The sequence below is a fragment of the Schistocerca gregaria genome, chromosome X, assembly GCF_023897955.1.
Source record: "Schistocerca gregaria isolate iqSchGreg1 chromosome X, iqSchGreg1.2, whole genome shotgun sequence".
NCBI lineage: Eukaryota > Metazoa > Arthropoda > Insecta > Orthoptera > Acrididae > Schistocerca > Schistocerca gregaria.
In genome coordinates, this window is record NC_064931.1 from 270,913,450 (window position 1) to 270,937,149 (window position 23,700).

Sequence of the window (23,700 nt, forward strand, 5' to 3'; positions counted from 1 at the left end):
GACATCCTTTTTAAGTTCAGATTCTGTGAAAACTTTCAGTTTCACTAATCTTTGCTGCTAAGCTGAGAGTTGATCAGTTTTGTTTATTGTTGAAACTATATGTGGTCTTAGCCTGCTCGGCAAAGGATGAAACCGTTTGCCTACTGCCTGCGATGTGCCTTTTATTAATTGACACACAAAATTAATAGCCACTTATAACCAGAATAATCCCCTGCCATAAAAGACAATGTCCTTTGACTTATTTTCAAATGCTTAACTAGGCCTCCACATTCTCACTGACATAATTTAGAAACCAAAATCTGTTTATTCCAGATAAGTCAGTTTGTTCAAATGGTTCAAATGGCTCTGAGCACTATGGGACTTAACATCTGTGGTCATCAGTCCCCTAGAACTTAGCACTACTTAAACCTAACTAACCTAAGGACATCACACACATCCGTGCCCTACGCAGGATTCGAACCTGCGACCGTAGCGGTCACGCGGTTCCAGTCTGAAGCGCCTAGAACCGCACGGCCACACCGGCCGGCTCACAGTTTGTTCATGTTGGTTCAGTACGAATCTGATTTTAACTATAGTAATATCACCTATAATGTATTCCATGTGCCGATATCCATGATAATATTCACACACATTGTGTAAGTTGACATCTCCTCCTGTAAATTCACTTATTCTCATCCCGGAGGCTTCTCGAAGTCACATCCTTCAATTAGCATTTATAGATGAAATAATACATTTCTCGATACAACCGCGTATATACTTTTACTTATAACTGTACGTCAATGGACTCATGTACAGCATACATGATGTGAATGGACGTGTTTCATATAAAATGTACATTACATATAATTTTACGAGATCTGCAACCTCAAATCCGATCCGAGTAATTATATTCTTTCAAAACTAAGCAGCAGGGAAGCACTTGTGTAAAAAAATAATTCCAGTCCTTGCATCAAATTTTAACATACATGGGGTTGGGTCTCCTATTCTCGAAAAACAGTGGTAGCGAAAGACAAATGACAAATCTATATTTCTTACTTAAAGTGGCACAAGTTAAGAACGATACCAGCAGTAAGTGGAGTTCTAAAGTTTTTATTAAATTCTTTCTCTCATTTTTCTGATATGCAGAGAACGGAAGGACAAGAGTCAGAAACTTGCGTTCCTTTTTGAAACGTATCAATAGAATTTTTTTTCGTTGGAATCAGAAGATGTTAATTTCTATATACATACATCAAAAAGGTTTTGCATCATCCCGGTTCCCAGAACTGAAGATAGACGTTGACTATGGATATTGTATCACAGACACAGTCCTTTTGACTGTTCAGAGACGTTACTGAACCTGCCCAAACATGTAAGCAGCCATGCATGAGCAGCGCCTATTAGACGGAGGCGGTCTCACAGCCGATCAGTTCTAGTCATTCCACCACGAAGGGTGTACACGGCTCGAGCTATCTGTAGTTCAACCATGCCTAGACGGTCAATACTACGGTTCGATCGCGTCCTCATTGTTACATTGTGTAAGCAAGGGCTCTCAACAAGAGAAGTGTCCAGGCGTCTCGGAGTGAACCAAAGCGATGTTGTTCGTACATGAAGGAGATACAAAGAGATAGGAACTGTCTATGACTTGCTTAGCTCAGGTCACTCAAGGGCTACTACTGCAGTGGATGACCACTACCTGCTGATTGTGGCTCGGAGGAACCTTGACAGCAACGATACCATGTTGAATAATGCTTTTCGTGCAGCCACAGGACGTCGTGTTGCGACTCAAACTGTGCGCAATAGGCTGCATGATGCGCAGCTTCACTCCCGACGTCCATGGCGAGGTCAATTTTTGCAACTACGACACCATGCAGCGCGGTACAGATGGGCTCAACAACATGTCGAATGGACCGCTCAGGGTTGGCATCACGTACTCTTCACAGATGAGTGTCGCATAATCCTTCACCCAGACAATTGTCGGAGGCGGGTTTGGAGGCAACCCGGTCAGGCTGTACGCCTTAGACACACTGTCCAGCGAGTGCAGCAAGGTAGAGGTTCTGTGCTGTTTTTGGATGGCAGTATGTGGGCCGACATACGCCGCTGGTGGTCATGGAAGGCGCTATAACGGCTGTACGGTAGGTGAATGCCATCCTCCGACCGAAAGTGCAACCATACCAGCAGAGTATTGGCGAGGCATTCGTCGTCAAGGACCACAATTCGCTCCCCCATCGTGTACATCTTGTGAACGACTTCCTTCATGATAACGACATCGCTCGACTAGAGTGACCAGCATGTTCTCCAGATACAAATCCTATCGAACCTCCCTGGGAGAGATAGGAAAGGGTTGTTTATGAACAACGTGACCCACCTACCGCTCTGAGGAATCTACGCCGAAGCATCGTTGAGGAGTGGGACAATCTGGACCAACAGCACCTTGATGAACTTGTGGATAGTAAGTGACGATGAATGCAGGCATGCATGAATGCAAGAGGACGTGCTACTGGGTATTAGGGGTACCGATGTATGCAGTAATCTGGACCACCACCTATGAAGTTCTCGCTGTATGGTGGTACATCATGCAATGTGTGGCTTTCATGAACAACAAAAAAGGCGGAAATCATGTTTATGTTGATCTCTGTTCCAATTTTCTGCACAGGTTCTGGTACTCTCGGAACCGACGTAATGCAAAACTTTCCTTGATGTGTGTAGTATAGACCTCATGCAGTTTACTTATTTAAAGAATGAAAATGTGTTTGGACTGTCAAGATGTCATCGAATGATCTCGATAGAAATGCCCACAGCTTTTATTTTGTACAGACTGAAGGTCTTAGTAGATTTCTTGATAAGTTACCTACAGATCCACAACCTTACTGAGTTTCACACCATCTTAACTTATCCTTTTTGCCGCCTGGAAATATATAAACTGCATAGACTGTTCAGGGTCACATGATAGGTGCTACAATTCCTCATGGTCAAATGAGTGAAGTTTTACCCTTATCACTACATATCAGGGAGCAAATCACTGGTGCAGGAAGATAGTGCCTGTCACAACGTTCCATAATGAGTCGGCTACAGCATATGTCCAACAGACTAGTTTCTCCGCTGCAGTGTGACTCATCAATTTCCTGATTTCTAGAGGAGCACTCATGGTATCTTTTTGAAACGAACGGAGAAACATGTAATTCAGCTCATCACGTGACCCATCTATGGAAATAATGATAGAACATACCGCTTTAAACGATAAAATCACTGTCAAATGCCTGACTCCAATAAAAATTGATCTGTTTTATTAGCTTTCCATATAATACAGCAGTGCAAGAAAAGGGAACTGGATGTGAGGTCCTCCCGTTATGCAAATAAACTGTTTTTCATGTAAACCCAACATGTATCAGGACCTTTCTGCCATCATCTGTGGGTATTCTCTATTCAAATCCGTAACATGTGAACGCCATTTGGTAGACAACGCACAACGGCAAAATTAATAAGTGTGGTCCGGTAAAGCTGAGAAATGTTATTTGAGAAATATGACTAAGCATGTGTACTGTTTGCGTGTGCTTCCGAACAGCTGATGAGAGTGCAGATGAAAAAGGACTTTCGAAAACTAAATACAAGTAGTCGCAGTGTAGTTGAGAGACAATTTCGCACATCAACATTACATTTAGACGTTCACTCACCAACAAATACACATGAACGTTATTTAGTTGCAGTGACAAGCTACCGGTATCCGATAATGTGCAGAGGGTCTATATAATCCAATAATGTAAATAAACGAATTTAATGACAACTACATACAAAACTGGTTTAGGCCTCATTTTCGTAATTTAATTTTCACTTAAAACATATTGACATGTTACACATTTGAATAAAGAATACCTACTGACAATGACACAGAAGTGCTTTAACATGTTTGGGTTTATGAGAAAAAGAGTGATTTTCATGACAGGCAGACTTTGCATCCAGTAGTTTTATCTACAATAGCGGCAAAACCAAACACTGCATACTGCAAGTAAAGTGTATACGAATTATGGGTTAAGATATTGTAGATGAAGACACGTGACTTCAACGAAGTGTGTTGGTTTTCCTGTCCTTCTGCAGCTGAATGAACATGCACAACATAAAAACTGCTTAGCAGATATCAATAGAGTTTGACTTGTGTATTCATTGGGTATTAGCTTATTTAAATCTTACACGCATGAAGTCAAAAGGTTATTTTATTTTAATAAATGACAGATGATGATGCACATATTTGCCTATTGAAATATGAGTTTCCAACATTCTGGTTTGTGAGTGATCAAGTACTGTCAAAATTTTTCTGGAGAAAACTCGAGCTTCTGTAAGTTTCTGAGAAAATTTTCCTCAGGATTCGATTCAAAGCATTGGACGACAATCGAGAATTCTGAAAATTGTTCAAACACTACAAAATATACTTATGCTTCCTGTGTGAACGTGATGAGTCTAGGAAAGCGTTCCTCGCCCAAATCAGACGTCCACAAGTAAAAAAGGAACGCAATACATAAAACGTTTTGCTATAATTGGGAATATCACCAACATGAAAACAATGTACAATGTCCAAGTCTGAGGGCGAGTTCACTCCAACAACACAGCGAACCAATCCTGATAAGTAGGTGTTAAGAAGGGTTTGTTACGAGCGATTATTTTGCAGTTGTGAGGAGCAACTGGTCCGTGATACACCAAAAAGCAATATAACGAATCGACGGCAAGTGCTGAGAAACTGAAACAATCCACCATCTCTAGGGCGGTATTAAAATGTTTTTCTTTCTTAATATGTTTCTTTGCGTGGCCATCCTCCGCAGCAGCTGTTAAAATCAATTTTATTTGTTTCTCCGTTTACGCTTTAACACACTCCTTAAACTAATTGACCACTTGATGAAACATTAAATATATACAGATGATCACGCCCATCCACATATGTCACCCACTCACTCGCCAGTGAGGCCGCACTACTTTCTCCTCCCAGTTTCTTTCATATAATCACTGTCCACTCAAAATACGAACTGCAACTTTCACCCCCCCCCCCCCCCGGGCCCTCCACTTAAATCGCTGCTGAACATATTAACACATCCACTCACCCACTCCGCATTCGATAGGACGACGGTCGTACCCGAGTCCAGCCATTCTGATTTAGGTTTTCCGTGATGTCCCTAAATTGCTTAAGGTGAATGCCGGGATGGTTACTTCGAAAGGGCACGGTCGCTTTTCTTCTCCATCCTTAGCTAATGCGAGCTTGTGATCCGTCTCCAATGACCTCGTTGTCAACGGGACGTTAAACTGTAATCTCCTCGTTCCAACCACCCACCCACACTAACTAACAAAAACACTCATCCACACACACACACACACACACACACACACACACACACACACACACACACACACACACACGCACACGCACACACCCACACACAAGCACACACACGAGATGGAATTATTCGTTTAAAAAAATCCATAGGGTCGCAACGCTCGCTTCCTACACGAGTAACGAATGAACAAAAACAAACGTTGTGATATTGTACTAAGTGCGAACTGCAACTGCAGTTATATTTCTCAAGTGAGGTAAAATGCAAGTAATGGCAATGCTGCGTAATAGAAAGAGCCTTCAAAAAAGGCAAAAATTTATCATGGGTGTATGTATAACGAATTTTCTCCCGACCTCAACCTTCGCTGACAACGATGGGAAAGGCAGTGGGTTGCAGAAAATGTGAACAAGAGGTAAAACACCGTGAGTAATTTGCACGCTAACCAGAAACAGATATACTATCTATCTACAGCAACCAAAATGTACAAACTTCTGTATCCATACTTCTGGATCACCACTGAAGATGCTTGGTTAAAAAAAAAAAAAAAATTGAAACGCGTCTCGAGTAATTCTCATTTACTTACTTCAGTAAGCTTAAGGCAGAGAAACAAACAAATAATTGACTTTTCTTTCTCGCTGTCGTTATAGCGCTGGTCGTGGTTTCAAGGCGAGTGCGAACAAGAAATTAACAATTTAGCAACGTTACTAGCATCAACTCGACAGGTTCATCATCTTAAATGCCTGCTCGCTTTACTTCTTTGCATAAAAAATGGTGCTAGCTTCGATGATGATGTATTTGTGCCCTATACCAAAAGCTATGTTACAAAAAAATCAGTTTACTTTAATGATATATAATCAACCAAAAACTCACAACCAAGTTAAGAACTGAGTTCACTTTTTGTTATTTTCTTCGGAAATCCTATGCCATTAACATGAGACTGTGGACTACTTTGAATGTCTCTGCGTTCTGTGAAATATTACGTAATGTTAAACACGGTTACGAATACTTAAGGCGTAGACAGTGTAGCACGTCAGGCACACAAGCCCTGTATTTCGGATACGGGGATGTTTTTACACAAAGATGGCAACTTAGAAAGACAAAACAGAACCAAGGAATTTGTGTCTCAGACGTGTTACAGTACAAACATAAACGTCGAGACATAATGTTAGGGATGTCTAAATGTTACAGTAAATGGTATATGAAATGGATGAAAAGTAATTATAACTGACATAAATGATTGATGAATTAGTTCGTACTATAAAATATGAGGCAGGGACAGTATTTTAAATACTGTGAAATGTTGTTGACATTAGACATTGGATTTATTATTGTAGGCCTACATTTTTAATGAAAAATGAAGAATAAATTAATTTGTTGGAAAGATGGGTGTACATCAGACACTGGTAGATACCACATTCAGAATTATGACAACTGTTGAGATTCGGTATTAAATACTTAAATATTATGTCACTGGAAGTTAAGTGAACAGTGCGACATGTTTTGATAATTTATATTCATTTAAGTATTGTACTAAGTGTGACAGAAAAATTACGTAAACGAACAGGCTGCTATATATTTGTGTGATATCTGATATCAGGCTATCGACAGAATATTTTCAATATCAGTTGTGTAATGGTAATTTATGTTGCATTATAAAAATCGGTTATAAAAGCTAATCCCAATTTGGTCTATATAACAGTAGCATCTCTTACAGGTGGGTTTGTGTACGATAGATATTTTGTATTCCTTGTTAATTGGTGAATGGGTAGCTTTGGGAATTGGTTTTTCTGTGAAACTTTATCTTCATTTTTCTTACTTTTAACAGACTGCTTATTTTATATGACGTGTTGCTGTTGCCCACAGTCCCAAGACTGACTTGGTATACTTTCCCACACTAGTCTATCCTTGCAAGGCTTTTTGTCCTAGTGTTATGGCATTGGTGTCAGACAGGCCATCGCAAGCAGCCATGGGACATGCGGGCCTGCCACGTGTATGCAGCAGTTCTGCAGCTCGGAACTGCTTTTATGATGATATAGTGTTCTACAGCACGGTGGTCTACCGACAGTGGCGTTCTGCATTGCTCCATGCTGTAGTACAACGCTGCCACTTTCCTAGCAGACGCTTTTGGCCAGTATACTCTCGCCTAACATTCTAAATTTGCTTGCTGAGAAGCAGATACCAACTCACTGCCACTTGCCACTGCTAGCTTTAGGACTGCAGTCATTGTTCTCCTGTTTGGAATAAATGATTAATAAGGAAGTGGTTGAGTAAGTAGTCCCAACTCTCCACTCTCGACTGTACTTGAGATGCCGTCCCACAGCTTCCTGCACACTCCTATTTGAAGGTAGATGGGGCAATCCTGCAGTCCAACTGAGCCGACTTACCATAGGCAGTCCTTGGTCAACATCCACAATTTTAACCATCCCCCCCTCTCCCTCCGTTTCCTCCAATATCAAATAGGCTATTCCTTAATGCCTCAGGATGTGTTCTATTAACCAGTCCTTTTGCTCTGGTCAGGATGTGCCATAAATTTCTTTTCCTCCCTATACAGTTTAGGAGCTCCTCGTTAATTATTAAATCTATCCATCTAATCCTCAGCATTTTGCAGAAAAAATTTCAAAAGCTTCTGTTATTTTCTTCTCAGAACTGTTTACCGTTCATATTTCATTTCGGTACAAAACTATTCTCGAACTCATACATTCAGGAAAGACTTCCTGGCACTTACATTTATGTTCGATATTAACAAATGTCATTTTTTTCAGAAATGATATTCTAGCTACTTTTCAGTCTCCATTTAACATCTTCTCTTCTTCGAACATCGTCATTTACTTTTCTGCCCAAGTAGCTATACTCATCTACGGCTTTTAGTGTCTCGCTTCCTAATCTAATTCTCTTTACGTCGTCTGACATAATTCAACCACATTCCATTACGTTTGTTTTAGTTCTGTTGATGTTCCATTTATAACTTCTTTGAAGGCACGGCTCATTTCATTCATCTCGTCAACCATGTCCTTTGTCGTTTCCGACGCAATCAATTTACAATGTAATTGACAAATTCCGGCTGCTTTTTTTCTTCTATCTGAACTTAAATTCGCTTCGCTAATTCCCCAGTCTCCTTTATTGGTTTGTTCAGTGTATGGATTGAATAACACCAAAACAAGCTACATCCATACCTCATTCTCTTCTCAACTACTGCTTCTCTCCTACCTTCGGCACTCTGGTTGCTGTATAACTTGCTGAGAACATTTCGCTCCATAAATTTTACTCTTGAAAGTTTTAGAATTTTAAAACAGGTATTTGGGACAACAGGAATGTTTTATTAGATATACTACCTAAGTAAGGCATGTCAACAAACTTTCTACTGCCTTCTATTGTCTATAATCCTGACTGCATAGGTGTCTTGTGTGGACATTAGCTTAGTTTCTTATTTTTTCTAGCTGTTATGAGACTGCTTAAAATTATGGATTTAATGATGTGTTAGTTTTGTTGTCCGACTGGTTTAAGTAGTATTTTATGCAAGATATTCACTGTGGTCCTGAGATATGCTAATCTGCGCTGGTCTCGATGGCAGGATGCGCTGCTGGTGCACACACAAGTGGCTAGTGCTTTTCTATAAATCTCAAACTGATTATTGTAATTTTTGTTGGAGATTTTTTAAGGCTAGCAAACTTAATTTTTGTTGGAGATTTTTTAAGGGTAGCAAACTGAATTCAGTTATTGGTCTCGACTTCTAACAAGTATTTAATATTTTTACGATTTGTCAATAATGTATCAATTCTTTTATTTGTGCTATTAAAAAGGTTTACTGCCTCATATTAAAACGGCTTGTAGTAGATGAACTATTGGTTTGTTTGTTTATTAGCTAAGAAAAACAATGCAAAAATTCATATGGAAGTCCACCGACTTCTCAGCTAGGAAACTGTCCATTCCGAAGCCATCGTTCTGAAAGGATTGTGTGGTTGCGGTAATGTCAGTAAGTCAATAAATTCGTTGACCTCTGACATGAGTCAGTTTCTTAAGTTTAATCATATTATTCCCAGTTCTACTTGTGATTTCTGCTGTCGGGTTGTTGGTACATAGGTTCAGGATATCGAGAGATGCAAAATTAACTGCCTTTGGACGGTGAGCTCCTTAATGACTTTTATTTCGCATACAATTCAGCTGTGTGCTTCTCAGTAGTAGTCTCACCATGGCAATTTGTGAGATAATAGAAATGTTACGAAGCTGTTATGTAGTCAGCCATCTGGAAGGACGAGGAGAACGAAGGAGGCATATTTTTGGCGTAATAATAGCTCCATGCTGTGATAAAATTTTTGATGTAATTTAATTTTCTGGTGCTGCAAGAGAGGAATATTAATATCAAGGCATAACGTAAGTATAGTTATTGTCACAGATATAGTTACAGATGCCAATGATAATGATGTAAACTGCATCGGATTTAGCAGGGTTGTGAAGTTATGTTCTACTTTCTGTTATAGAACTGATTTTTTAAGTTTCTTTTTGAAGAAACTCGGTAGCAACATGATGGTTTAGCGCCACACCTTTTTAGTAGCAATGATACTTTCCGTCATGGTAACGGCTGGTTGACTGTTGCTATGGTAGAAAAAGGTAGTACTGTGTGCTGCTAAAGGTGCTGTGTTGGACAGATTTGACTCTCGTTATGTGATTTATTGCACTTATAATACCGATGAGGTGAGGTTGCGAATAAAGACTTCGGTAGGTCGTATTATGTTTCTCATATGGCCTTGGCTCTCTGTACTCGTAACCAATGTCTAGTAGAGGGTACTGAACCCGTTTTTATTTTGTTTAAAGGACATGATGTATGTAAAAATGTCTCTGTAACTGGTGACTGCATTGTTTATTATCACCATTAAAGCTTCTCATGATTTAAAAAGAAACTGATATTGCCAAAAGGCGAGAAGTGATTCTTCTTGGCCTTGTAGCTCCCTGTAGCATCCTGAGATGCTCTCTATGCGAGGCATCGCTGTGTTACTCGGTGGCTCCACGCATGCTCACTTGCGCATGCGGTACGCAGAGCTGCATGTCTCCAATAGCTGCGGGCCTTAGCCTACGACTCACGCGCAGCGCCTCTAGTTCTACTTACGCGCAGCGGCTACCAGACTGGAAATGATTTGCTGTTAGGTAAGGCCATTTCTTCTTAACAACACAAGCAAAGAAATATCGTATATATCCACCGACACCAGGCGGCGACTTTCAATTAAAATGTCCTCCACTGTGCGGGAAGTACATAATGTGTGTACGAGAATACGTTGTGACACAGGAACGATGAAATATGGAAGCTTGGGCCTGGTTTCGTGTCGTGTACGGATAGCCAAAAATCAGTTCTGCTTCGAGCGCCGAGCAGGAAGATTCTTGTGATTCTTTAGTTTCTCCGGCGGATTTCTTGCTCGAACAGTCCATGGATGTACTTCCGGTATATCGTGTCCAACAGGCACAATATTTCGGCTATCAGACATGTCGCCATCGTCAGGTGCGCTGACGAACTGAGCTCCTGAGGGCGGGCTGCAGTCTTAAATCCTGTCCCCAGCGAGGCGTTCTCTCCGCGGTCTGCGCCCGTGAGCGCGCGTCGGCGTTCGCTGAGACGCTGGCGTTGGCGTCTTTGGTGGCGTCGGTGTAATTATCTCGTCCGCCCTGGTCGCCCGCTCGTTTTCTTTGCTAAGCTCTGTTTGTCCACGTTGGCGACATGTCTGATCGCCGAAATATTGTGCCCATTGGATACTATCGTCCGGCAGTACTACCGTGGACTGTTCGAGGAAGATTCTTCTTTATTTCACTTGCCGCAGTGCCACTTGTGTGGAGTTTTCCTCATTAGTGTTCTGTCTGACGCGTGAGTCTTATCTCCTAAGCTCCACCTTACTGTCTATTTGTGTTCGTCTAATTGCAGTGGTGTCGGCCGCTCCGCTATGGCTACCATGCATTTCACTTGTATTCCACGGAAAGGTACAGTGAGCTTTACTTTTGATAAAACAACATGACACGTTCAGCCCGGGTCTCTAGAAATTCACGATTCTCTTGTCAATACAATTCATGTGAACTCTGATCAGGTCCACATCGCTTATTTTGACGGAGAGCACGTGTTTTACGAGAAATTTATGGATTCTCTCACGATGAAAGATTACTCTCGCGCTCAAGTCTCGTTCAAGCATCGCGATAAATCGGTTAGTATGGTGTCATTCGCAGATGCTATAACAATCTTCGAGTGTTTAACCTCACGCCGCAAGTTGATGACAACATTCTATAAGACGTATTAACTCCTTACGATAACGTGAAAAACGTCCGCCATTGTCTACTCAATGCAGATTACAGTGTTATAATGGAATGGAATCCCGTGGAAATGCATGTCAAACGCAGTACTTTATCACATTTATAAGTGTGTGATTACCGCGATTGTGCCACGTGTACTGGTCAAAAGGGAACCTGCCTGCTTCCTGTGTAATGAAAGTGGACACGTTCGATGTAACTGCCCGCGATTTTTATACTGAAACCGTCTTCAGTGCATCGTCGCAAATTGACGGTTACTGATTTTGTTCCTTGCGTTCCCGAAGTCGGACCTACTTCTGCTTTGGATCATAATGAGAAAAATGTCAGTTCTGATAAACGGCCTCTATCTTCACGACAGGTTTAGAATCCTATGGCCCCCAGGATAGAACCTGTAACAGTGGCAAATAAGCGACGCCGCACTCAAGATGGTGAGGGTGAGGATTTGGCTGTGCCTCCTGTCCGAAGATCTTCAGCATCGATTATGTCCTCTGCTCCTCCCGATGCCACGATACCTCCCGCCCGTCGTACGCTGAGTAGCGAAGTTATCTCTAACTCCTGCTCTTCTGAGCTTCCTGTGTGTGGAGAGGGAGCGGAGTCGCCTCCTTCGTCTTTCCGTCCCCCGATACAGAACTGAGAACATGTAATGTCCTATTGCTCCTTCGTCTTCAGCCGTCGACGGTTTCCTGTATTTGCCGCCTACAGTAGCCCCCCGAGGAGAATAAAATTAGCTGTTACATCGGCAGTTTCACAGAATGCTTCCTCCTTAGCGACTGGACCTGCATTAGATGACCCTTGTTCTGAGGGGCAGGAAGCTGTGCCTATGACTCCTCCCACACCTCCGTCTGCAGACGCCTCTATGCCACGTAGCCGACAGAAGCAGCGCATACAATCTGACTGTGCGGTGGCACGTAAGAAGACTAAGAAAAAACGTTTGCGACGGTCCCCCGATGTCTGATTCATTTGTGGACTCCACAGTGTAAATTTGGAAATTTGTGGTAAGATCTATGGGACGAAGCTGCTGAGGTCATCGGTCCCTAGGCTTACTCACTACTTAATCTGACTTAAACTAACTTACGCTAAGGACAGCACACACATCCATGACCAAGGGAGAACTCGAACCTCCGACGTGGGGGAGCCGCGTTAACCGTGGCAAGGCGCCCCTGACGGCATGGCTACCACGCGCGGCCCCTGCAGTGGGCCTTGACTCTCAGCTGTCTGCCTAATTCCACTCGATAGGTTTCTTACGTCCCTGTATAGCTGTTATCAATGATCCAAGACTACTCGTTTCTATCATTAAATGTTAATCGTGTGGAGTCAGAACGGCGTTTGTCTTCGCTGCCTCAGTTCATTTATGACTCATATGTGGACATAGTATTCTTACGGGAGGTGTTATTTAGCCATTCTCCTCACTTGGTTTCCGTGTGATCTTTAATGTAGCACCCGAATTTCTGCGGGACCACCTTATTCTTTTGCTAAGGCATTCCTATTGTTGAGGTGAAAATGTTGGATTCTGGCAGGTGAATAGGTTTTCAACCTTTGAATGTTACCTTGTTTCTTCTTTATGCCCTTTCTGGCACTTGTAGCGTAGTGGATCGTTCGCGTTTTTATAAAGATGGTATTTTTTATTTGTTGCGTAAGAGGACTTCGGGTATTCTGTTGGTGGTGATTTTAACTGTGTGTTGGGTCCTGCAGTCAATCTCCAGATTTTCATTTCTGTCATGAACTACATGAATTCGTCTGCTCCTTACGCCTGAAAGACGTCCGGATATATAAATATCCAACGTTAGTTAAATTTACCGACTTTACTGCGACTTCCAGTAGCAGGTTAGGTAGATTTGACTTATCAGACTGCCTGCGCCATTGTATTCTCAACGTTGAAGTCATCTCAGCTTCCTTTACGGATCACTGTACTGTGGCTTCAACTCTCAATCTAGAACGGCAACCAGTCAAATTGTTTCGCACTCCGTGGTTGGTAAACGTCGCTCACCTAGCTGATCCCTCTCTAGACGACTTGATGCGAGCCGTGTGGGAACGTACTCTACGATCTACTGGGAAGTACTCATCCATCCTGGTGGACACAGCTGGCAAAACCAAGGCTCAGGCAAACTTTGATACTTTTCTGTGCTGCCAAAGCTACTGCGTATCACGTGCTCTGCGAATTGTGGAAATTAGGGGTGTAAAGGCAAAATTGTTGACCTCCAAAAAACTACAGATGGAAGGGTTGAAAATGTGGTCCAAGCCACATACATTGGTGACGGAAGAACTAACTTCCTTATATTATTTGCTTCGGCATCAGACCCGTAACCGACGAGCTTGTATTTATTCTCTCACTAAAATAATGGTCGTATAGTGTCGGAGCAAGCTGATACAGTGCGCGCCTTACACATCTACGACATCGATGAGTCCAGTGAGATCTTTTACGACACATTAGTGAGCATCTGTAGGGGGTTCTAGACTTGCAGGACGGACACAGAGAAATAAACGAAACTTGAATATGTCAGTTTTTGAGTCGTCATCAGAAGAGTGCGACGCACATATAGCGTTTCCTTCCCTGTATCAGCCAGGTCCAGCCCCCCCCCCCCCCCCCCACCTCAGCGTTGCATTATGTTCAGGTGTAACACCTGAACATAATGAAACGCTCTTAGCTGCTTTCCAACCTGAGGGAGTTTACTATCTTATTTTGGGATCACCTTCTAAAACGTCCGCGGGTCTGGATGGATTTCCCAGGAAATTTTACGTGCACCTTTGGGCGCTGTTGGGAACCACCTTTACGTCCCTTTTGAATGAAGTGTTACAGGGTACAGTAGTGCCGACCTCGTTCAAAGTGGGGAAAATAGTTTTAATCACGAAACGCTATGGACCGCCTTCCCCTGATAACTTTCGCCTAATTACTTTGCTAAACCTTGTTTATAATACTGTGGCGGGGGCAGTTAATAGTATGATGTCGGCTCTGACGGAGACGATTGTTGCAAAGGGTCTTACCATTCTTACGCCTATAGTCGAGTGTCGTGATGTGGTTCCTGTTGCTGCTGTAGCGTCCGTTGCTTGTGCCCTTGCTTTGCTAGACTTTGATAAGGCATTTGATAGTGTTAATAACGACTTCTTGCTTCGGATTCTGGAGGCAGTTGGTTTTAATGTTGACACACGGCGAGTGCTGTCAAATCAGTTTACGAGTATTTCAGCTTCGGTGATCGTTAATGACCAACTGACGCCCTCGATAAATATCCGTCGGGGACTGCCTCAAGCAAGCCCGCTGTCAGTGACTTTGTTTGTGTTGTCTCTGTAGGCCCTACTTCAGATGATAGTATCCCAGCTTTCGGGAGGGGCAAAAGCTGTTCGTGCATACGCGGATGACGTGACGGTTCTCCTCCGCACTTCTGAGAAGATACCTTGACTGAAGGCTGTAATCGACTATTATTGTCGGAGTTCAGTTATTTTGCGAGGTTTTGATGGCGCGGTTGTTCCATGTGCTGCCGCAGTGGATCAGCATACGTCTCTCTGTATCATCATTGATCGTCGTCTACTCAAAATGACGACTGTCAACTGGAAGACTATTACGGAAAAAATTCTAGGGAGCGATACTGGAACCTAAAACGCGTTCTCTTACTCTAGTCCAGAAAGTTGGAATACTGGATACATATGTCTTATGCGAAACTTATTACGTGGCCTAAGTTTATCCGCTTCCCTTGACGATGAATATACAGCATTGTGTGGTTGTTTCTTATGGAAAAGAGATCTTTCGCTTACGGTATGAGGTCACGAATCCTCGTTCCCTTGGGGGGATGGGCCTGGCTGATACACGGAAGGAAACGCAGATTCTGTATGTGCGTCGTACTGTTCTGGCGATGACCCAAGAAACTCACACATTCAAGTTTCGTATATCTCTGTGTCCGCCCTGCTAGTCTAGAACCTCCTACAGATGTTGGTCGCATAAATTATAAGTTAAAACACATTCGTGACTTCTATCTTGCGATGAGCTATTTAGGGGCTGGCATTTCGTGGTGGCCCGTCCTCTCCATGAAATTCTTACAGAATCGTTGGAAAGCAGTCCCTTACCAGAACCTCGTCGCAAACAACCTGGAAGACAGTTTGGTGCAATATTAGTCTTCAGATTTTGCCGATGCGCCTAGCGTCCTCTTGGTATAAGGTAGTAAATAACTTGATTCCATCGAATAAGTGACTTGGTTTACCTACTCGTTTTGTTTTTGTGTTTTGACCGAGCATCGCTCCAGTTCTATTGTAAAATGTCTATAGATGAAGTATATATACACATTAGCGTGTCCTTGCAATCAGATTGGAATTTTTCTTAGTTTGCTGTTTCATATATAATCAGATCTCGCTGTCTTGCTTTCTTTCTCGTTCTTTTCCTTTCTCCTTTAACTTATTTGCTATCATAATTAATTTTTTCTCCTATTTGCACCTTATATTACATGATGGTTTGACTATGGGCCACTGAAGTTTCATGATAGTACTAAATCACTTTTACGAAAAAAAAACGCATAGGAGACCACTCGCGTAAAGCGGGAAATCCGGGTTCGAGTACCGGGCAGGAATAAATTTACATTGTTTTCATTTTCTTATACAGCTGATGGTTATTCGTATTCGCAGCTGCGAATATATTTTCATGTAGATAATTCTGTTTTGCTCAAGGTAGTCGCTTTAAAACAGTAGTTTCAGAAGTTACTGTCTAGGGTAGGAAGAGTCACTGGCTACAGGAAGAAAGTTGTGACATTACGAGCTGCCATCCATTGTCGAAGAAATCTGTAGGGGCTTGTTTTGACAGTATCAGGGACGGGCCCAACAGGGACGGGGCCAACAGCGGCGGGCAGGTGAGTAGGCCGAACAAGCGAGCAGATACAAGCAACAACTTGCCCGTGGAGATAATTCCCACCCCATGGAGGGGAAACTGACCAAGTGAAATTAAAATTTCACAACCACTTTAAGTTTGAAGCTCGAAATGTCAGCTATCGCCACAGACAGTAAAATTTTAATTATTTTTACCTCGACGAAAAGTTAGTGCTGATTTAATTTCATAAAGATACTGAAAATATTCCAATACCATTACCCTTCTCTGGTTACACTTAACATGAAAGGGGCGTGATTTACCCAAATACGTTCTTTACTATCTCTTGTGATGAATGTTTACAGTTTAAGTTAACACGTAGGGCCTAGTCTATCGATTATTCAAGTGGATACCAATAAAATCAAGTTTGTTTACGAATGGTTGTCTGTAATCTGAAATCACCAACAAATAGAGGGAGGAAGGACACCACCTTTGAAATGGTTGTTTTAGTTTAATAAATTTATTTAACGTACTTCTGTTGTGATATGAGATGAATCTGTGAGCCACATTTACATTTTGATGAATATTAAAAGTTACAGTGCATTTTTAGTGTGTGAAGTGGTCGCAAAATGACCATCAATAAGAGCGGTTGTTTTAATATAATGTGTACGTACTTAAATAACATTAATTTAAAATGATACTGGTCATAAAACATGGATTTATTTTATGCAGTGTCACAGCGAAAATACAAGGACGAAAGTCCGTGCGCTCGTGGCTTTTGGGACATTTCCGCCGCGGTCGTTCCCGGGTGATCACTGATTCCGTTAAGTTAGAGAAGCAACACTTTGGAGGCAGATTTTCGGTGGCAAGATGGCCGCATAATTAACATTTTTAACTCATACACAGGAAAAATACGGTACTTAATGCGATTTCAAGTGAATTCTGGCTGATACTTAATTTCATACACCTGTATGTGAATTAAAATATTCTGAAGGCAGTCCTAGTGATTGATTCTGAATGTGTGTGTTAACTTTAACTTTGTACCTTTGCGAGTAGCTGCATCCATGAATGTGAACGGTATTGCTGCAGATGGGATTATTTAAGTCGCTTGACGGACTCAGTTATTTATTTCGCAGCTATTATGTAACATGATGATGATATTCTATTATATTAGGTTGTGCAGATGTAGCACTACCAGATTTCTAATATTTTGCACACATTTCAATAGATGAATGCTTTGAAAAGGGAAGCTACTGCCACGTGTCACGTTTTTACTGCACTGCACTGCATTATTATTTGATTATTAACTATTTTGAGTACTCACTAGCAGTGAAGCCACAATCCACTGATTACTCATCGATTACAATAAACATTTATTTCAATCAAATATTGTGTTGGTTAACATTATGAAACATTATTAATGTTAGAGGATTAAATCTTTCACTTTATTATTATTAAATATTCGCTGATAAGTGTATACAAGCTAGACCAAATGGCCATTAATTTAATACAGAAGGAATAATTTCTTCTCTCTGCAGTGGACTGTTCGTTGGCATGAAACTTACTGACAGATTAAATCTGTGTGCCATATCGGGACTCGAACCCAGGACTACTGTTTTCCGCGAGCAAGTGGTTACCAACTGAGCTACTCAAGAACAATTCACGACCTCTCCTCACAACCGTACTTCCACCAGCACTTTGTCTTCTACCTTAGAAACTTCACTTGTGGTCGAAAGGCAAAGGTCCCGGATTCTAGTCTCGGTGAGGCACATAATTTTAATCTGCCAGGACGTTTCACATCCATAAAGACATTACAGTAAGCTTGTGTGCCACTGCCCACCGACCGTATCACACACTGAGGTGAGCGAGCCATTTTTTATGCAAGGTCACACATTTACCCCTACCACCAGCTTGCAAGCTAGCTATGTTTGACTAGAAGGCTTATAGCAGCAAATGCACTATACGCTTCAAACGTGACCACTGAAACAAGATATAGCTACTCGCGGATGTGAGTTTGCCCTACCGTGTTCAGGACGAACACTGATGAAAAAGAAGAGGCAGTCTCTCCACATTTATTGTCTAGAGTAGTATTATTATATGATAGCTAGAGCAACACTACATTCCATGTAATCGGAGTGACCATTTAATCGTGTTCTAAGAAATATTGAGCGATGGATTCAGTAAGTTTTCTAATCTGTTGGTAGAACGGAAACATCATTAAGTATTTTACGATATTGGATGCAGTTTTGTTCACAGGATGCAAACGTTTCAGTGATTCACGCAGTTTTTACGAGTTTGAGCAGCCACCGGTGGTGTTTTGTGGCAGGTACAACGTGGTGTTCCTGTGCGTGACGTACCTGTTGCCGGTGACGTCGATGGCGGTTTGCTACGGGCTGATGGGCAGGCAGCTGTGGGGCGACCGCGCCATTGGCGAGAACACCGAGCGTCAACAGGAGGCCATCCGCTCCAAGAGGAAGGTAATGCATATTTTGCTGTATCGCCGGCCGCGGTGGTCTCGCGGTTCTAGGCGCGCAGTCCGGAACCGTGTGACTGCTACGGTCGCAGGTTCGAATCCTGCCTCGGGCATGGATGTGTGTGATGTCCTTAGGTTAGTTAGGTTTAAGTAGTTCTAAGTTCTAGGGGACTGATGACCACAGCTGTTAAGTCCCATAGTGCTCAGAGCCATTTGAACCATTTTTTTTGCTGTATCTCCCACGGGGAGGAGCTTGATAAAACTGATAAGACACAGGTGAACCAGTACAAGCGTTTATTACGATCACAGTAGAGAGATTTAATAACCAGGTAAAACACTTCTTAATAAAAAAATAGCACAACTTCTCAGACACTGCCAGATATACCCCTGGAACTTAGTTAATGGATATAGTGGAACGTGGAGACTATGCTACTGATAATCGCTACGACGGAGATGAAGCGTTCGGCGTAGTTAGCGGACAGGTATCGGGATATCACTGGAAAAGTCATAGGTCCAGCTGAGATATCTTCCGAACGGTCTCTGATTGATGGACTGCTAAGAGCCGGAGCATGAATTGACTCAGAGCTCCGGTGGAGCAAACTTCCGACGTGTTAGCCTGAGCCCTCTATATAGCCGGGGTGAGGAGGAATTGGTGCCGATCCAATTCTGCACACGTGACACGGCGGAGGAAATGGGCCCCAGGCACGGAGAGCTTCCGGTGGCGCTTGTACTACCCTCTGTCGACCGTGTTGTGATCCATGCAGTCCTGGGCAGGCAGCGCCTTGTAAATATGGAAACACGTGATACTTCAGTGTTTGAAGGGTTGCCGAACCCTTGACACGAACTGCGGCTAAGTGACATATTTAATGTGCCCGTCACTAACATAATACTAATCTAGGTTCCCTTACATAGAAAGAATTCGCTGTTTCTTGCTGTTTGTTCAAAGAATCACCTTTCTTATAATACAAATTACAGCTGACGTGTAACATCATTCTACACTGCCTGACAAAAAAGTCAAGCACCCAGAAGACATAGTCGCATGACAGTAAAACGTCGTGCATGTGAACAACATTAGCGGACATGTAAATGATTACGCTGGCAGTTATCACCAACAGGTACAAAGGCCACCAAAACGCACTGGTGTGTTCGTGTTGTTACGACGCCTGATAGAACATACAAGAGGCATGAACTGCATCAGAAGTTGCGCGGTCACTGTGAAGGACACACAGATGCCACGTATTCGTGTGAGACAGCGGGAAGCATGAACGACGTTGCACTGTGCTTGACGGTGGATCGTTGTTCTGCACTACCCCTTATGACCATTGACGGCGAGTACAGTAGCGACCTGGACAAAGGTCCCATTCTTCCAATGTTTTGGATAGGAACAGTGGTATTGTTCTTGAAGTCATGGTGTGGGGAGCCATTGGATATGACTTCAGGCCACGGATTGTAGCGATTGAAGGAACTCTCACGGTGCAGCTGCATGTCATGAACATCCTACACCCTCGTCTGTTACCTCTCATGCAACAATATCGTCACGCCATTTTTCAGCAGACCTGGCACCTATCTCTGTAAATGGTCTGCGTGATGCTGAGGTACCCCAGTGAGTAACAAGAGCCGTAGATCTGTCTACCGTAAAACATGTGTGACATTAGCACGGGCGTCAACTCCATCCCAGGGCTACTATCCAGGAAATCAATGAGCAGTTATAACAGTTATGGGGTAGTTTGCACCAGGAGAGGATACAACGGCTTCATGATGCCCTTCACAACAGAATCAGCATATGCATCAGGCTGGACGGGGTGCAGAGTCGTAGTGATGAATGGGCGCATACTGCCAAGTTCTCTGCAAATTTTGCTAGATAATTTAATCACTAAAACAACACCACATACCATTTCAACCTCTTTCGTTTTCCTCATGAGGGTGCTTCCACTTTCTTTGTGCGGCTTTGTATATCAGATCAAAGTATATTTCAGAATGTACCCGCATCGGCACCCACATCAGTAACCTGCAAACTACTGTGAAGTGCATGGCAGAGAATACTTTCCATTTACTAGTTATTATTTGTTCGCGTATGGGTCTTGCGGAGAATGATCGCGCAAATGGAACTGTGCCCGCTGTAGTTTGTCTGATCTCTTTCAGCGTTCGGGATTCCTTTAGGAATGATGGATAGAGGACAATATATTTTCTTGTATTCATTAACTGAAGCTGTCTATTGATACGTTTTTAGTAGGCTATTTCGAGATGGTTTGGTTATACATTCAAGAGCCTGCCAGATCAGTTTTTTCAGCATATCTGTGACTCTCTCGCATGGGTCAAACAAACCTGTGACCATTAGCGCTGACCTCCTTGCAGTTCGTTCAGTATCCCATGTTAGTCGTATCTGGTACGGGTTCCCAACTCTTGAGCAAATTTGTTCGATGCGTGGTTGAACGATTTCGTAGGCAATCTCCGTTGCAGACTGCATTTCTCCAGACTTCTACCAACAAACAGAAGTTTGCCACCTGCTTTCCCTACGACTGAGCATGTGTTGTCGTTAAGTTCAATTTCTCTACAAATAGTTAGACCCAGGTATTTTTAAGAGTTGACGAATTTCAGTTGTGACTCACGGAAATTATATGCGTACTAAGCCAGGTTTATTATCTTTTGAGGTGAACAATTTTATAGTTTTTGAACATTTTACAAGTTTCCACTCTTTTCACCATCTCGAAATGTTATCAAAATCGGACTGGATGTCTATGCAGTTCTTCAGACAGTACTTAATTACAGATAGCCCATAGTCTGCAAGAAAGTCAGACATTACTGTTAATACTGTCTGAAAGTTCAATAACATACAACATGAAGAGGTAACGTCGCTACACATTTCCCTGTGGCACAACGGAAGTTAGTTCTACATCTGTCGATGACTCTCCATACAGGATCAAAAGCTGCCTCCATCCAACGAGTAAATCACCTATACAGTAACGCATTTCGCATGATACCTCATTTCAGCGTACATTTTATAGTAAGCGTAGGTGTGATTTTTAATCGAATACTGTTGGGAAGTCAAGAAATGCTAAATGTCTGTCACGTGAGAGAAGTAAGAAATGGGGTTTTACATCACTGACTTTCACGAAATTCATGTTCGTTGGTATGGAGGAGGTTTTTCTGTTCGAGAGCCTTTCTGCCCCCACAGTCCAAAAAACTTAGAGACTGGGTTAATAAAAAGAGAGAATGGTTAAGATGGTGGCTTTAATACTTCATGTATTCTGCATAGTCTCCTCCCATTTGTGTTCAACACACAAAATGTGCATACAACGATGTGAGTTTGTAAGGAAAATGCTTCTTCGGGAAGTTGTTCAACTCGCCCGCCACATTGGCTTGAATGTCATTTATGGCCTCAATCCCATGGCCATTAGTGTGAGTATCCACACTTTATAGTTTGGTGGCAAGTACATATTGATAACACCATGTTCCACGTGCATCAGTGATGATTTTTTCCAGAAAATAATTGTCGGCGCTTTGCATTTCAATAAAGTTGCGCTGGAAAATCTTTGCACGCATTTTTATTTGTCCAAAACATTCTAGAGAATGTCTTGAACGCTTGATTTGAAGATGTTGCTCGTTTGCGATTTGTGACAACAAAGTTGACACGCACCTCAGCTATTGTCTGCAGTTGTTGGTTAATGCTGCCACCGTAGTGACTGTGCTGACGCCGCTTTTATGCCAGTAGTATTATCTCGGAACGTTTTGGACGGATTTTGTGTACGTGAACAACACCTATTTCAGTATGTCTCTCTGCTGAAATAGAGTGTGCACTGTTTTGAAACTTACTGCAACCTTGCAACTGTGTATCGGACCGGAACCCTTCTCATTCGCTTGAAATGCTCTTGCCGACTGAGCTACCCACGTATGACTTGTAATCCGCTGTTGGAGGTTCCCTGCTTCTAGTACCTCTGTTTTGCTTCGCAAACCATGTAGCAGCTCTCCTGCACAAACTTCTGGACTAGGGTCCGTGGAAGAAAGAATGACGCAGAATAATGGGTTACCCATAGCCTGGGCGTTGTTTCCAGAGTGAATCTTTCACTGCTCATTTGAGAGTGCCCAGTTTTGTGTCTTCTTGTCTCATTATAATTGTGCGCCAGAGAGCTGTATAATTTCTGCCCCGAGTACTACACCACTGGAGTATGCAGTTGGCCTTCAGTATAGCTAGAAAAGTAGGGGAGACGTTATGTCAGAAGTGGATCTGAGAGGGCAGAATAGTGTTGCGCTAACCAAGGCGTAGTCTCCACCGCAACTACATACATAAAAAGAAAAGTTTTGCTTCACCCGAGTTCTCAGAACTCCTGAAGATAGACGTTGATGAAAACTGTATCACAGACATAGTCCCTTTGACTGCTTAGAGATGACACAAAACCAGCCCAAAGATGTAAACAACCATATATGAACAACGCCTATTAGACGGAGGGGATACGACAGCCGAGCCGGCCACGGTGGCCGAGCGGTTCTAGGCGCTGCACTCAGGAACCCCTCAGCTGCTACTGTCGCAGGTTCGAATCCTGCCTCAGGCATGGATGTGTGTGATGTCCTTCAGTTAGTTAGGTTTAAGTAGTTCTAACTTTTGAGGACTGATGACCTCAGATGTTAAGTTCCATAGTGCTTAGAGCCATTTGAACCATTTTGAACCGACAGCTAATGAGTTCCAGTCATTCCACCAGCAAGGAGGTACACGGCTCGTGTTGTCTGTAGTTCAACCATACCTAGACGGTCAGTACCGCAGTTCGATTGCGTCCGCATTGTTACTTTGTGCCAGAAAGGTCTCTCAAAAAGTGAAGTGTTCATGTGTCTCGGAGTGAATCACAGAGATGTTGTTCGGACATGGATGAGAT

At 42.6% G+C, this 23,700-nt stretch overlaps 1 protein-coding gene across 1 annotated transcript in view; it reads left to right on the forward strand.

Moving 5' to 3' along the window:
• The window catches only part of LOC126298028 (tachykinin-like peptides receptor 86C), a 255,827-nt gene that overhangs the window by 155,303 nt on the left and 76,824 nt on the right, over positions 1 to 23,700 (forward strand). Inside the window, exon 4 of the mRNA XM_049989351.1 lies at positions 18,686 to 18,836. Coding sequence (XP_049845308.1) covers positions 18,686 to 18,836 — 151 coding nt within the window. The remainder of the gene's footprint in view (positions 1 to 18,685; positions 18,837 to 23,700) is intronic.